The sequence below is a fragment of the Anastrepha obliqua genome, chromosome 1, assembly GCF_027943255.1.
Source record: "Anastrepha obliqua isolate idAnaObli1 chromosome 1, idAnaObli1_1.0, whole genome shotgun sequence".
NCBI lineage: Eukaryota > Metazoa > Arthropoda > Insecta > Diptera > Tephritidae > Anastrepha > Anastrepha obliqua.
Window position 1 is genome coordinate 129,023,365 of NC_072892.1, and position 17,474 is coordinate 129,040,838.

At 36.9% G+C, this 17,474-nt stretch overlaps 1 protein-coding gene across 1 annotated transcript; it reads left to right on the forward strand.

Annotated features, from left to right (window-relative positions):
- Positions 1–4,344: 4,344 nt before the first annotated feature.
- LOC129249959 (uncharacterized) lies at positions 4,345–16,755 on the forward strand. The gene is made up of 3 exons (XM_054889621.1): positions 4,345–4,424; positions 5,189–5,613; positions 15,919–16,755. The coding sequence occupies exons 2-3, from the start codon at positions 5,288–5,290 to the stop codon at positions 16,346–16,348; spliced, it is 756 nt and encodes a 251-aa protein (XP_054745596.1). The 5' UTR covers positions 4,345–4,424; positions 5,189–5,287; the 3' UTR covers positions 16,349–16,755.
- The last annotated feature ends 719 nt before the right edge of the window (positions 16,756–17,474 follow it).

Here is a 17,474-nt window from a genome sequence, read left to right on the forward strand (position 1 = left end):
TATGATGCTAGTCTTGATTATTGTACTTTGTACAGTTCTCGACCTTTTGGTATAGTTGAAGGCGGTTTTTTGCAATTAAATCGCCGCTCGTCATAAACTTTAATTTATGCTAATTATTATATTTAAAGCAAGTAGGATTTCATTTGCGTATAAGTGGAGTCTAAGAGCCTAGTTGTGGCCAATTTTAAAATTACAATTCGCAATTGTGTTATGGATAGACATTTCACTTATATTTATACTTGTAAAGGGTCTTTCAAAAGAAGCGCTTAGATATTGTTTTAAATAAATTATATAAAAATTTAAATTCTTTCAGGTTTCACTATTCAAAATATGGCTTTTGACAATTAACAACAATCGATTGTCAAACGAGAATAAAAATTTTCAAAGACTCGCTCACACATTATCGCATTCAGTTCAGCAATCTCGATCCGAATGGTGGCTAATACGAGTATAACCTAAACGTCATAAACCAAGCTTAGACATATGGTAAACAAACTGCGACACATTAGTGATTTTGTTTTGGTATCATATACTTTTGGTTTTGTGAAATGTCTGATTTTGTGCCGAATAATCGTCATTTGCGAGAAGTGTTGATTTCCCTCTTTCATTCGAAAAAACGGCGGCTGAAGCGCATCGAGAGCTACAAAAAGTTTATGGAAATACTTCTTTAAGTGAAACAACGTGCCGAGATTGGTTCCGTCGCTTCAAAGACGGTGATTTTAATGCTGACGACCGTCCGCGTGAAGGAAGGCCAAAAACCTTCGAAGACTCTAAATTGGAGCCTTTGCTCAATGAGGATCAGTGTCAAACGTAAGAAGAGCTTGCTTCAGTATTAGGAGTTACCCGCCAATCCATTTCCAAGCGATTGCATGCTTTGGGAATGATTCAGAAACAGGTGACTTGGGTTCCTTATGAGTTAAAACCAAGGGATGTTGAACGTCGTTTTTTCGCCTCCAGCGGCAAAAAAAGAAGGGTGATGAAAAATGGATTCATTACAGCAATCCAAAGAAAATAAAGTCATGGGGACTGCCCGGTAATGCTTCTAAGTCGTCTCCTTGGTCGGATATTCACGCTGCGAAGGTATTTGGTGGGGCCAAGTTGGTGTTATTTATTATGAACTATTAAAACCAAGCGAAACCATCACTGGGGATCGGTATCGACTTCAATTGATGCGATTGAGCCGAGCACTTCGTGAGAAGCGGCCGCAATACGCGGAGAGGTATGAATATACGCTTGGCCTCACATTGCCAAACCCCTTAAAACCTACCTGGAAACACTGAAATGGGAAATCCTACCCCACCCGCCATATTCTCCAAATATTGCGCCGTCCGATTATCACCTGTGCCGATCGATGGCACATGGTCTAGCTGACCAGCAGTTCCATTCATATGAAGACATCAAAAAATTTCTTGATCCGTGGATAACCTCAAAAGAAAGATGGGCAAAAGTAGTAGCCAGCGATGGATAATACTTTCAATGATTCACTTGTAACCATTTTTTCAGAATAAAGTTGTATTTTCATAAAAAAAACAGCGAGAACTTAGTTGCGCACTTAATACATTATTTCCAAACGCATCATTCCAGGAGACGAGACGTAGGTTTATTTGTACGATACGCAATCCATGCGTCAGACAAGCGAGTGGAGAGCTCCTATTGAGCCAAAACCAAAAACCCTCGTCTTTTTCAGTCAAAAAAAAGCTATGCTCACGGTTATATGGATTACAACGGTATTGCACACTACTCAGAAGGTTAGAAAGTTAATAAGGACTATTATTTGGACATTATGAGACGTTAACATGAAGCAATTCGCAAAAAAGAAAAGATTTGTGGGAAAACAACTCGTGGATTTTGCATCATGATAACGGGTTATATACAGTTAGAAGACCGAAAAAAGCGAATTTTCTAGAATTTTTTCTGAGAAAAAACAACACATATTTTGTTATCTTTTAACCCTTTCGCTACATCTTTTTATTGCGCCATCCAAAAAATCCAAATTTTTGTCTGAGTATTTATTTTAGGACCAATAACAATACAAATACATTTTTTTTTTATTTTTTTTTTTGTTAAGTGCTTTTTTATAATGTTGCCATATGGCAACAAATGTTTTGTATTGGTTTCAATCGCAAATAAACTGCTTATGCAATCTAATGCAAGTTAACACCTTATGAGAAATTTGTTGCCATATGGCAACAAGCTTAGTTTTAAAAATTAGCACAGCTTTTAAAGCTGTGAGCGAAAAATATTTTATGCTAAATGACAGATTGAACATTTTTCTATATACTTTATTCAAAAATGGTTGAAAACATTTGCCCAAAATGCCTCAAAAATCTAAAAATGCAAAATACAAATTTCAAATGTTGTATTACCGATATATAATGAGCGGTTATTATTTATTTTATTTCTGTTTAACCATTAAACTTCAATTTTTGAAAATATGTAACAAAAAAGTTGATATTTTTTGCAAGAGAGTTTTGACGGCCTTTTAAAGTTTACTGTTGCCATATGGCAACAATATCGCGAAAGGGTTAACTACATATATTTTTAGACTTAATAGTACGGGCGGCCGCCGTTGCCGAGTGGGTTGGTGCGTGATTACCATTCGGAATTCACAGAGAGAACGTTGGTTCGAATCTCGGTGAAACACCAAATTTAAGAAAAATATTTTTCTAATAGCGGTCGCCCCTCGGCAGTCAATGGCAAACCTCCGAGTGTATTCTGCCATGAAAAAGCTCCTCATAAAAAAATATCTGCCGTTCGGAGTCGGCTTGAAACTGTACCCTGGACCCTCCATTTGTGGAACAACATCAAGACGCACGCCACAAATAGGAGGAGGTGCTCGGCCAAACACCCAAAAAGGGTGTACGTGCCAATTATATATACTATATATATGGTAGTAAAAATATTTATTTGGAAAAGAGCTACAGCTGATCTCCGGGGCTCCTCTCAAAAAAACACGTTTTGCGGTGACCACTATATCTCTGAACTGGATCCTCTGAAATTAAAAAACCAAACAGATTTCGTTTTAGTAACTAATCAAAGAAATAACCAAATAACATTTTTTGACAAAATGGCGATTTCTCAAAAACAAAAATCGATTTTTGACCAAAATTTCGGCTTCAAATTGTTTATAAAAAAATATTTATGGGTGAGAAAAAATCTTCGATTAATTACTAAAAAATATATTTAAGAAGCTCGTGTTAAAACGCGTTTAAACTTTTCCTTGTACTTTCAAGCACTTCGAAAGACCTTTTCAAATTTGCCTGTAACTTCGAAAATATTCACCAGAACGATATTAAATTTTCTGTGTATATTCTTAAATATATTACGTTAAGAAAATAAAATAAAAAAATCGATTTTTTGAAAACTCTAACTGTATATAACCCTATAACGCACCCTCGCACAGAATTCGTGAATTTTTGGCCAAGAACGAAACCAATTCCAATCGAACACCATCGAATTCACCTGATATTGCACCCTGTGATCGAGTCAAAAAACCATTACGGGGAACACGCTTTAACAGCCGAAAGGAAGTAATGGATAAATCGAAGACGGTTCTGATGGCTATACCGAAAATAGAGCTCCAGAAAGTTTCTAGAGCTGGATCAAACGCTGGCGCAAGTGAGTTGTAGTTGATGGGAAGTACTTTCAAGGCGATAAAATAACTTTTGAGAAATAAACTGGTAGTTTGAATGTTATGAATATATTCCCGCAACTTATTGATCAAGGTGGTACATAGCTTTGCGATCTACAGGTGGGTGTGAGGAAAAATTCCTGAAAGCTGAATAAAATTGGTTAAAATATCGTATTTTCCATAGTGATAACATGTCGGGTCATTCATTTGCTTTTATTATTTTTTATTCATTTATGAACTATGAATACTGGATTCTAAGTGCCACGTTGATTTAAGAAGTTCATGCGCATACGCTTCCCTTTCTTACTACATACACAAATTTCATAATTGGACGACTATGACTAATTTATCACAAATACAATTAACCCTTCCTTCGCTACATATGAAATCTGAAGTAAAAAAAAACAACAACCTTAATTTGTGAGAGATGGCAATAGGAAAATGCAAGTACTAACAAATGAATCACACTCAGAGCAAGACATGTCTGGGGTGCTTCTAAACAATGCATAACAACAATTCAACTAGAAAATGCCTTTTGCTATTTGTTTACTAATAAACCGCAAACTAACAACTGGTCGTTGATACAGTAGTAACGTCATAATTTGACATACTCAAATGCGCTCCAAGTGCCTCTCCGACGCTCACTTGGAAGACCACCGCCTAAAGATTGCTGGGAGCCATTACTTTTCCTCAAGCGTGTTGACAAACTAGCGCTAGCCATCAGCCCAGTCAGTTTGAGTGCGACATCGTTGTTAAAAGTTCATTGCGCTGACGCGGTACACTAGCGTGCGAAGTAAATAATTATAATTTTCTATATTTTCTATGTTAAATATTTCGGTAAAATTGTAATGCACGTTGCGGACGGAGCACTAGTTGAATTTATTGCTTGGGTGCTTGTGCTCAGTAAAAAAAGAATATATTCCGAAAGCAATTGGAGTGCAGCTCAGGTGTTGCTGAGCATTCACACCGATACACCACTACATACAAACAAGCTAATCGAAAAAACGTATTTTTTGTGCGCACACGCCTGAGTCAAAATAATGTTTATGGACAGTGACTCAATGAGTTTAACATTTCCCATTGCTGCCACCTGTGAAGGGATTTAAAAAGAAAATATTTAGTTTTTTAAGCGTATAAAAAGGACTTATGGTGCTCGAAATACGCCTAAGAAGCTAGTTGCTGCCCTCTGGTTGCTCAACTATTTAACTTAGCACATTTTTCTAATTTTTAATTTTATTACTGGCAAAATTAACTTCTCAACATATGGCACCACTCAGATCTTACCTGTGCAACTGCTTATACCTTGCTCATACCCCATGTGATCCACTCTCGCTCACCTCGGTGCTCACCTATGCAGGTGCGCAGGTAGTAGTAGCATTTTGCGTATGTATGTGTAATCATAGATACAGTGCGGCATCTCACTGCGTCGTCACTGCCTTATCAGACTGAAGAATAAAAAAGTATAAAATCGAGTGAATGAGTGGCATTACTTGGTTTATTCTCTTTTAGTTTGGTTTCTAATTAGTTTTTTTTTCTTGCATTTTTTATACCTTTCAGCCGAAAAATTGTTTGTTATGTACCAAAAGTTATACGAATGATTTCATAAAGTAACTTTTTGATCAGTGAAACTAGTATTTTTTGTGGAATAACAAAAACATGTCGTACAGCGCTGAGAGGGCGCTTGCCTATTTGTACCCACTAATCATTGCCACCTCCGTCATCTGCTGCATTACATCGGGCGTTGCATGGGCACATTGGCGCTATGTGCTGAACGCTTGCCCGGAAACTAATTGCGGCTGCTACTTACATGGACGCTCCACCTACAGCAGCTTCGAAGGCGGGCATATAGCCTATTGTCATTATGCCACATACGGACTCATCTTCCCGCTAGTGTTTGCCATTGTGCTGGGCATTTATCATGGATATCGCATTTGTATGGGCACAACAAAACGAAAAACGGGCACCACCACAATTAGGCAAAGGTGAGTTAATATCAATTTGATATATGTGCATATATATTGCGTTTGAGAATGTTTAATTACGAGTAATTATTAAATTCACAGCTTCTTGACTATACTTGGATTATTATGGTTTCCATTCAAATGAAAATTTTAATCAATACTTTAGGAACTCACTCAAGTGGTAGTGGGTTTCATCAACCAATAAGTACATTAGAACTGTGAGGATACGAGCATTAAGCTACCAACCAACTCGGTCAAAAAGTTCCCGGAATATATTCGGAAAATTCAAAATACAAGTTTATTTCCCAAAAGTGTTATTATTACCTTCAAAGTACCCGCCACCAATTGCAATGCACTTATGCCAGCGTTTGATCCCGCTCTAGAAACTTTCTGGAGCTCTATTTTCGGTATAGCCATCATAACCGCCTTCGATTTTTGCATTACTTCCTTTCGGCTGTTAAAACGCGTTCCCCGTTGTGGTTTTTCGTCTCATCAAACTGAAAAAGTCACAGGGAGTCAAATCAGGTGAATTTGATGGCAGTTTGATTGGTACATATTTGTTTCGTTCTTGGCCAAAAATTCACGGATAATGGTGGCCCTATGCGAGGGTGCGTTATTATGGTGCAAAATCTACGAATTGTTTTCCCACAAATCCTTCCTTTTTTGACGAATTGATTCACGTAAACATCTCGTAACACCCAAATAATAGTCCTTATTAACTGTCTGAGCTTCTTGCAAAAATGCGTAGTTTACAATACCGTTGTAATCCATAAAAACCGTGAGCATCATTTTCTTTTTTGAATGAAAATGACGTGGTTTTTTTGGCTTAGCTCATTCGCTGTGTTCACCAGCAGTGTCTTCCAGGCGGAAGTACGGGCGATTGGAGAAGCTTGTAGGCTACTAATCACAGATTTCTCTTTTAAGGGCAATATTGCTCTTCTTTCGGATAGTCAAGCTGCAATCCAGGCACCAGATTCGGCGGCAATAACCTCTAAACTGGTGGAACAAAGTAGGAATAGCCTTACCACCTTGAGTGAAAACCAAGCCTATGGAAGGGCAGAATGTTAACCCTGGACAAACCGCTGTTCGAAAGTCTCCACCAACTGTCTAGCTTAGACGTCAACAGCCTAATAAGGTTCCTAACCGCACAGACTGGATATAGTGTTGCTGTAAATAACTGTTAAACAAGTTGGTAACGAGGATGTAGCAACAAAATGGTTCGGAAGCGCTAGTTGGATTCTGGATGAATTACCACTCTAACCAACCAATCAACCATTCTCTGGAGAGCTCCACTCACTCACCTGATGTCTGGATTGTGTGTTGTACTCATAAACCTACGTCTCATCTCCAGTAATGATATGTTTGATGAACGTTGGGTTCGATTCAACCTTGGAAATCATATCTTTGGCTATATGCACGCGGTCCCTTTTTCGCATGAAGTTCAGGTCCTTTGGGACCGACTTTGCAGCAAGGCGGAGCAAACCCAAACCATTAACTACAATGGCCTGAACGGATCCATAAGCAAACTTCAAGTCCTCTGCCAGCTTTTCGATGATTAATTTGTCGTTAGTGATCAACCCTTCTTTTATTTTATCGATTTTTTCATCAGTTGTCGATGTCGTCGGCCTGCTACTACGATCCTCGATAGACTTACGATCTCTTCTGAAGCGTTCATGCCACTAGTAAACTGCTGTTTTCTTCAGAGTATTATTACCGAAACAATTTCCCAATATTTCTATTTTCCCAACATTGAATCCATTTTTAACGCAAAAATTTAATACAAACTCGTTGAAAATTCGAATTGATTTTTCAAACTCTAGAAAATCGAAAACCTGTGCCGAAGTAGATTTACTCAAGACAGCGTAACTTTTACAGATACCAAGCAATGGCGATACAATTTTGGTGGGAATGTTAATCACAGGTGTGGCAACCTAACAATAAAAAAACTCAAATCTGTTGGCTTATAGCTCCTGGTGACGCTCAAGCATGCAAAACATTTGCATTACTAAGTTTACATAAGCGCTTCCACAGCCACCTATACAAATATCGCTGCTAAGCCTGTATATATGTACCACATTCACCGAAAAGTTCCCGAGACAACCGCCAAGTGACTCTCTAATAGCTCCTGGTGACGCTCCAGCATGCATGTCCAGCAGGCTTATATGTGTGCGTGTCGGGTGCTTGACGCTAATATCTAAAATTTTTGATTATCATCATGCAAAAGCCGACAAGTATGTGTGGCACGAAGCAAGTACGAGTGTCACCCGACACGCACACATAAAGCCTGCTGGACATGCATGCTGGAGCGTCACCAGGAGCTATTAGAGAGTCACTTGGCGGTTGTCTCGAGAACTTTTCGGTGAATGTGGTACATATATACAGGATTAGCAGCGATATTTGTATAGGTGGCTGTGGAAGCGCTTATGTAAACTTAGTAATTCAAATGTTTGCATCACTGTAAGTAATAACGTCGTACTTAAATCAAATCGTTGCATTCTAAGGCTGAGTTATATCAACTAAGTCGGCTATAATGGCTTTGAAACGTTCATGCAGGCATAAATTTTACCCAGAGGCCCTAAACTTAAATTCCGTATCCCTTCAGACGCTGACTTTCAGCACTTTATTCAGTTATAATATATAATAAATTCATTATTTTCTCGGTAGAATGGTGTTTATGGTGCCGATATTGTAACAGCTAATTACGTGCAATTTTGGTTTCGTCGATTCCGTTCAGGCATTTTTGAAGTTAAAGAAAATGGCGATAAAATCACATAAATAATCGAAATGGCCGGAATTTTAGTAGTCGTAAAATCGCCCAGACGCTTACACCTATTTTAGTGTTTAGCTGAGCTCCTCTTCCTATTTCTGGTGTGCATCTTGATTTTTTCAATGAATAGAAGGACCTACAGTTTTATGCCGCCCCAAATGGCAGATGGAGGAGAAGCTTTTTTCATGGCAGCAATACACTCGGAGATTTGCCATGGCGACCGGTATTAGAAAAACTTTTTCTATTTCGAACCTATGCACTCCCGAATGGTTGTCACGTCAATATTCCGATAGTGTAATTTTCGCCACCTTGTCTAATTTATATTTGTTTTTTGGTCAAGAATATGTTCCGAAATTGCATCAGAATGCATTGGAACAGTAAAAAAAATTTATAAATTTGGAAGTTTCAAAACTTTTTCTTCTTACAATTGTCCGAGAATCTTCGAAAACTTCGGGCACGTTTGGCAGGCCTAGGCAGCCTCCTACAATGACGAAAAACCCAAAGTCTATGTATGTCATACACAAACACAGTATGACGTGACGGTTGCTATAATTCACTCACAATTATTGAGGCAACAAAACGCCTGTAATATTTCAAGTCAAATGGGTGATTAATATATTCATACATATCTACACATTCATACATACACTATATATTCATAGAACTGCCCCAAAACTAGCACCAAATATTGGTTTTAGCTTTATTGCAATGCTTCCCTTCTTCACACATTCATCAGCTAATCTATTTAATTTATTCTCCGTTTACTGCTAATTTAAACTTTGTCAAAGGTTAATAACTACAAGTCACAGACGAACATACATACTTTCAAGCATATATACAATTTAGAACTGCAATCGTGGGTGAAGGTCTGCATTTAATTTAATTTAAGATGTCACTCACTTTAAATTTCGCTGACGCTTAAAGTGTTATTCAATATAAATTGGCTTTACGGAGAATGGATGGTAAATATCAATTTAACTCCCATGCTTATTTCGAAAGTGATGTAAATCCATTTGTTAAAAAAAGTCGAAGGTCATGCATTTTTTATTTATAATCAATCGATTGTATTTACAAGTAGCCATTTGATGTATACAGTTTTTTTTTTTTTTTGTTAACACATTTTTTGTATGGAGAAAAAGTTACACATCGTTAGCAAAACCCATTTTAAAAATTCAACGCGATGTTTGAGCCAATTTCAATTTACAGTTTATTATACCAAAATGCATAGACTATAAAATTGCAAACTCAAAATTTACTGAAAATTCTGATTAAAAATTAAACGAATTTTATAAGTTTTTATGAATTTCGAATAAAGTTAGGAACTGCCATTCATGTGACTGTGTTAAGGAATGAACCAAGGCGAATCTATTAAAGGTGGTATCGGTAAATCAACTGATTTATGTTTTTTCTTGTTGTTTCGCTCAGAGTGAAACAAGGCGAATTCATTTTAGGTTTTCTACTTTGCCAATACTTTTCTTTGACAATGAAACGTACAAAATGTTGTTGTTGGTCTAGTGCCACCACCTTTAATAAATGCGCTTTGGAATGAACTATATTTTTTTTTGAAAACTAATTCAAATTAAAATTTCGATAGCTGTAGGTTTCAGCTATTAACTGTGTTTCAATGGCCAATGATCGGGAACCGCATACAAATTTTGCTGTGATTCTGATAGACATTTGGTTTAATTTATGATCCGTTCTGTTCGTTTTCTTTTCCGCCATTAGTTTCAGGCTTTCTTTTCAGATATACCTCAGATATATACGGCCCAACTCTTCTTCCGTTGTCTTGTGGATTTGTTTCGAAGATCTATATACAGTTCTATCATTGCTCAATCGCAGAATATGACCGTACCATCAAATTCTTTGCGCTTTGACGTATCCAATAACATTTGAATCTCTGATAAGTGTGTCCAACTCGTCATTGTACCGAATGCGGTAGGTATCATCTTCCAGTCTTACAAGGCCACACATCTTTCTGAGAATCTTTGTTTCGAAGCAAGTTAATTGATCGGTTTCATTGGATTTCATCGCCCAGACTTCGCAACCGTATATGAGTGTAGGTCTTATGACGGTTTTATATATTCGAAAATTCAGGTTTCTAGAAAGTTGTCTCGAAAGTTGTATGGCCGTAGTAGGATTCATTTGCATCTTGCATTTTTTATGGCAATTGATATATTTTTCTGCGCACTCAGCACAGATCCAAGGACTTAAATTCATTGACTTTTTCAAAACTATAGCTGCCGATTTTTAAAAAACGGGCTACGTTGCGTGCGGCACCTTCCATATATCTGGTTTTATATTTTCGGTGATGGCATATCCTACCATCCTAGCAGATGATTCAAGGCGCATAAATATTTAGAGTATGTTTGTACTACAGACAATGTTTGTTTCTGGATATGTGGATGACAGCATAGGCACAAATTTGTGTAGATTTGTAAAAAAGTGTGCCTCCCGGATCTAAATCAGTTATAATAGAGTGTAGTACTAGGTTGAAAAGTAGGGATGAGAGCGTGCAAAGCAACGGTGCACGGTTGAACGATATCAAATTCTATACGATGTCATGTTGTTGTTGTTGTAACATCAGAAAATATTTTCCATACATATTTATTAATGTTGCTGAGATGACAGTCCTCGGCCCCGGATATTAACTCTTAACTACAGATGATCTACAATTTTTACCGACGTCCATTGTAACTTGATTGTACCTTCTGTGCAATTCAGCGTTCGCTATCCAATTTCTGGCCACCAAGCTCGTATTATTGTGCTCAGGCATCGATTTACAAACGTTTGCAATTCAAACACAATCTCCACTTACTTATTTAATTATTTATTTATTTATTATCTAATAGATTTTTATAGGCTAAGTAAGCATATTTTAAGGTTAATAGCTATTCAACAAAATAAAGTACAATTTCTAATATTCAAAACTTCCAATAGGCGATCTTTTGGAAATGAAGAATCTATCTCAACAAATTTAGAGATTTTATTAAACTCAATTAAGGCTCTAATAATTGGAGCATTTCGAGCATAAAGAGATTTTGAGAGACTAACATAGAAACACTCCGAGCTACGAAGAGTTCTTGCCGGAATAATAAAGAAAATCATTGAAAAGTATATCGAGAGACGAGAGACAAGAGCTATCAGGTGAAGATTATTCAGATGATTTTGAAACGTTCTCTGGGGTAAAGCAAGAGTGTCTGATGTCTCCTTTACTTTATGCGCTATATTTAAATGACTTGCATAAAGAGTTGGTAGTTGTTTGAAAGTTGACTATCTAAATATAAGGCTGCTTCTCTATGACGATGATTCAATTTGGAAACGAGGGAATATTATTATAACAGACACGTACTGGTACCTGGGGGTAGTTCGATCGCGTGTGGTCACATTTACACGCTTGCATTACACTTAAATTATATCCGAAAAACAATCTTTGCATATGAACACTTGAAGCTACCACGCCTTCTAACAAAAATAGTTTTAAAAATGAACTTTTCCTGGGCTAGGGTTTTAAATCAAATAGGATTGGCTTACAATTTGAAATGGGACGAAACGGTGTTAGAAAAAAGCGAAACATTTCTAAATTACAGGGTCCGGCACTTAAAGTGTAACCAACTTCAGACCGCTTGCGCAGCTAAATTACAGACCAGAGCATTGTTTACAAGGGCGGGGAAGTATTTTGCCGAGAGTAAACACGAAAAAAGGTAATCAGTAATGTATTTCAAATGGAATAGTGTGATTGCATTATACTTGGCTGGAAAATCCCAACCAGCGATTGTTCGTGAGCTCGAGCACCTTAGAGTAAATAAAGTTTTTTTTATCGCACCATTACTCGTTGCAATGATACTGGTAGCATTGCGAAACCTGGAGGTGGTCATCAAAAGACTGCAACGTCACATGAAATGGTTCAAAAGGTGGAGAAGGGACTTGAGCTAAACCCCCTACAAAAGGCCAATCAAATGGCGAAAGAATTGAAAATATCTGACCGTAACATCCGCCGCATACTGAAAAATGAACCCAAAGGCAAGCGTTACAAGATCCAAATGCAGCAACAAGTCAGTCTTGAGAGAGCGAAGGAGTTAGAGCGGTCAATTTTCGAAAATTATATTTTCTGACGGAAATTTTTTTTAAACTGAGCAATTCGTAAACTCCCAAAACGATAGGGTTTAATTGACCGACCGTTCATACGAGATTTTTAGTCATCCGTTGCCACCAAGAGGCAGCACCCGTCACAGGTAATGCTTTGGGCCACTGTAACCGCAGATGGATGCACTTCAATCCTTTTCATCAAGCCTGGCTTCAAGGTAAATGCGAAATATTATCGGGAAAAATTTCAGAGGTTGCTTTGAAGCCGCGGGCAGACAAACATTTTAGTGGTAGACAATGGGCGTTTCAACAGTACTCGGCACCTTCTCACAAAGCTCGAGTGAACCAGGAATGGCTAAAAAACAACGTTCCGAACTTCATAACATCCACACAATGGCTCTCAAATTCATCAGACGCAAATCTGATGGATTATTCTCTTTTGCCTATTTGGGGGAGCAAGGACCGAACTAAAAGATTCACCAGTCGGCTCGAGGCGCTGAAAAAAGCCATTGTTCGCGAGTGATCCAAAATACCTGCAAGTCACATTCGGGCAGCTTGCGATTCGTTCCTGGACCGTCTTTTAAGGTCATAGTCAAGGCAAAGGGTGGTCATATCGAGCAAAAGTAAATTCTTAATTCTTTGATTCTTAATTTTGTATTATTTTCACACATTTTTTACTTTAAATTGAATGAAAGTAATTATCGAAACTAAATGTATGGCCTTTTAATCGGTTACACTTCGAGTTCCAGACCTTGTATATTAACACTACTAACAGGCAAAAAATGTGGAATATAGCACTAAACAGGATATACAAAGAACTGGGTCATAGTGTAAGCCAAAGTTGTTTTAAAGATGACATAGAAAAATTTAAAGTTTCATGGGTTTTTAAAGGATTTTAAACAATAAAAACTGCTCTTTATGTAACTTAAATGAGAAGGAAGCAATCCAACATTTTCTTGGACGATATCCAATATTAAAACAGTACCGCTGCACCTTCTTTGGAAATACCATCCCTAGTAATACCGAAATAGTTCATGTTCTAAATGGTGTGAACTATTTTCAATGGAATCAATCAATTTTATTACTGATGCTTTAAAGTACAGACAATTTATTATAGATGAATAGTTTCCGGCAGACGACTTTTAAAGTCATTGCCGTACGTTTATTTAAATGAAGTAAAAAATATTGTAAATCGTTTGTAAGACTTTTGAGAAAAATAAATTAACCTATTACGTATCTATCTAAAACAAAAAAAAAACATACAAAAAAAAAACAAAAACAAATATAAAAAAATATTTAAAAATCTCATTCAATATATTTTTCTCATAAACTTGTGTTGTTTCATTTAACTCAAAAATTGTACAGATCTTACCAGATCTGTTTTCCAGACCAGGTATTTATTATCTTTACTCTATTTCACTTTGAAATAAAACATAGTAATTTATTAAATAATAATAATTTCGACCGGCCCTTTTGGAGAACCCTATATGTATACAGTGCACTCGCGAAAACTCGAACTAATGAAAACCAGCCCTGTCCGAGTTATCGAAATGTTCGAGTTTTCGAACGTTATATATTTTTAATATACATATATATGTATTCGGGGGGCCGCCGTAGCCGAATAGGTTGGTGCGTGATTACCATTCGGAATTCACAGAGAGAACGTAGGTTCGAATCCCGATGAAAGCAAAACTAATAAAAACATTTTTCTAATAGCGGTCGCCCCTCGGCAGGCAATGGCAAACCTCCGAGTGTATTTCTGCCATGAAAAAGCGCCTCATAAAAATATCTTCCGTTCGGAGTCGGCTTGAAACTTAGGTCCCTCCATTTGTGGAACAACATCAAGACGCACACCACAAATAGGAGGAGGAGCTCGGCGAAACACCTAACAGAAGTGTACGCGCCAATTATTTATTTTTTTTTATGTAGTCGTTTTAACAGTTTTTATACCCTGTCCATTTTGATGGCATAGTTAATCAAAGAGATTATCCTGTTTCATTTTTTGTAGTTCATTGTCAGTTTATTTAATAAAAAATGTTAGCAAATATGAATGTTGTTTACAAATTATTAGAAAAAAAAGCAATGATCTTGGTTTGATGTTTCTTATTTTCTACCGCATTCAATACAGCCTTTTCGCGCAGTGATTGTAGCACATTAACTTTCCTCGGGCTAATTTTTTCAGCAGTTGCCCATGCTATAGCTTTGTTGAAAATTGTTACGGCTTCGGATGAACTTATGCGCTTTTGTTCATTTCCACCTGTAGCTTCAACTTCATCTTCGGATTCGCTTTCTTCAATAGCTTCAACCTCTTCAATCAAGTCGTCGTTATTCCAGTCTCTTATTTCTTCTTCTGTGAAAGTAGCCTAATAAATATATATTATTGTTATCGTGTGTTTTTTTATTTACATCAAAACCATAACTACCTCAGGATGTAATTGTTCGAGAATTTCGGCAGCTTCTTTTTCCATACTTTTAGCTTCAGCTTCTATTGGTTTTTCAAGACACTAAGTGGAATGTCATCGTCGTCATCGCCTGAATTTTAGCTTGTAACTGAGTTTTGAAAGGCTCCACTAACTCTGGTCGCGAGGATATTTTTTCCCCTGAGATTGAAATTAATCGTATGCCATGTCGTTTTTTTTAAATTTGTAGCCATCCATCGCTGGCAAAGAAGATTGAGCCATTCTCGCCATATTTGGCATGTAACTCCTTAGCTTTCTCTTTCAAAATTAATCCATTTATAAGATAATTCTTGCTGCGTTGTAATAAAAACCAAATGTAAAGCTTTTTTCCATTTTTGGCAATTCTGAAGCCCGAAGCGTTTTACGTTTTCCAGGGCCCGATAGCGAGTTATTAACGCATTCCAAAATTTTGTTTTCATTTTTGACAATTCCACAAATTGTGGACTTGGCAGTGTTATATTTTTTGGATAGACCTGTGATACTAACGCCATTCTTGGCCTCGTTTATTATTTCAGCCTTTTTTGATAAACTCAAAACATTTAGTTTTCGTCCCATTATAGCACGCAAATAAATTTGATCTTAACCGCGCAAAATCCCGTGTATCACTGACAAATATCAATCAATTTAAAAGAAAAGTTCCGTAATTAGCATGAAACCTAGCCAGTGCGGCGCCTTAGAATGAAACAAAAGACGCACATAACGACAAAAATTTGAATACTGGCCGTTACAGCACATGCAAAACGACAGTTTCTCACATGCTTTTCCATGAAAAAAGAAAATAATTGTTCGAGTTTTAAAGTAGTCAATGAAGAAAAAAAAAGTTCAAGTTTCCGAATGTTCGAGTTATCGTATGTTCGAGTTTTTGCGAGTGCACTGTATTATATTATTTAAATTTATGTGTACTTGTATGCAAATTCGCTTGTAAGGACTTAAACATTTAAAATACGCTAATTTTTATAACCTTAAAATTCTCTAAAAGTCACAAAATATGCCTAATACTCTTCTCCATATTCACAGATCTGGTGACATGATTGTGGTGACCGCCGAATCAGAGTTAACACATAATGGCATTTCCCCATATTACTGGACACCCGCTGCAGTCATCTCATGCGTGATGGCTGTTTATACATTAATCTATGCATCGATCTACACAGACGGCTTCCGAGTTACTTGCAAACAGTATAGCGAAGCTTTAGTCAAAGAAATTCAGGGAGCCGGCAACATAGTGCCTGTTATAAAGGGTCGCCTCTCTTGTGGAGCAATCTTCGATTTCATGGATTACTTAGTGGAGAGTATTTCATACGAACGACGCAAATATGGGCGCATAAATTCCGGTGTATGCCTCTACATGACACTCATATGCAGTTGGTTGGCTGTATTCTTCTGGATTGTTATATCGATAGTGAATATTGTACAGACGCGACGCACACGATCGGCACGAGTTTGATGTAATTTACACTGGTGTGGTAGTGCTTTGCATTTCTATATGGGCAATTCCATTAATGACAAATTTAGGAAGCAAAATATGCGAACGATTGCAATTTGCCATTTAATAATTTAAGTGCATGAAAAAAAATTACAAAACTATGTAAGCAAAAATTATTTAAAAACATTTTTGTGCACAAATATTAATATATAAGATGCAGATTCCATTAAATTTAACTCAATTAACTTCAATTATGAAATTTAAGTTACAACTTCTAAGGCGACAACGACAACTAATTTTAAGCAGAGCTCAGAAACACGTACACGGTATATTTAATGAATATTTATATGCATATGTAAGTTAAATTCAACACAAAATATATTTGTAATTCATTTTAAACAATAAAAATTTTTTCTAATATGAAGTGATTTCTTAGCGTTTCTATTTTTACTTCCAAAACTGAGAGTGGTAGCCCATTTTACTCTTTTCGACCTTGAAATCTTTTGCGAACATATCCAGAGTGCAAGCGAAAGGTATACCAGGGCTTAGTATTTTTGTTAGTGTGAGCAAATTTACTCGCTAACTCCACTCCCACCCTTTTTAAAAAATTATGCTAGCTCACATGTAGTTTTACATACATATGAAGGCTTTTTGTTATTTCAAAAACCTTTCAAAGGGAGAACAAAATTTGAACTAACTTCTTAAAGTGCCCTAAAGCGCGAATCGTCATATAAAGTTGTATACTATTGCGTTGGGAATAAGTTCATAGCGTTTTTTTATCTACATATATATATAAAAAGAATTTACATTTCCTTGGTAATCTTATAACTCAAGAACGGGCTCACCTATCCAAACCAAATTTTTAGACTTTGTTTGGACTATTCAGTAGATGGTTTGTGTTTTGAAATTTTAAGAATCGAATACCAGGGTCTCGAGAAATAGGCCAAAACGTGAACCCGGGTAACCCTAGGATCTGTTTGTACAATATGGGTAGCAAATGAGAGCTGTTGATGATTGCTATAGTATAGAGTATTTTTAATGCCCCTCCGTAACTAGGGTCTCGAGATATAGACCAAAACGTGGACCTGGATAACCCTAGGATGTGTTTGAACCACATGAGTATCCATTGTAAGTTGTTGATAAATGC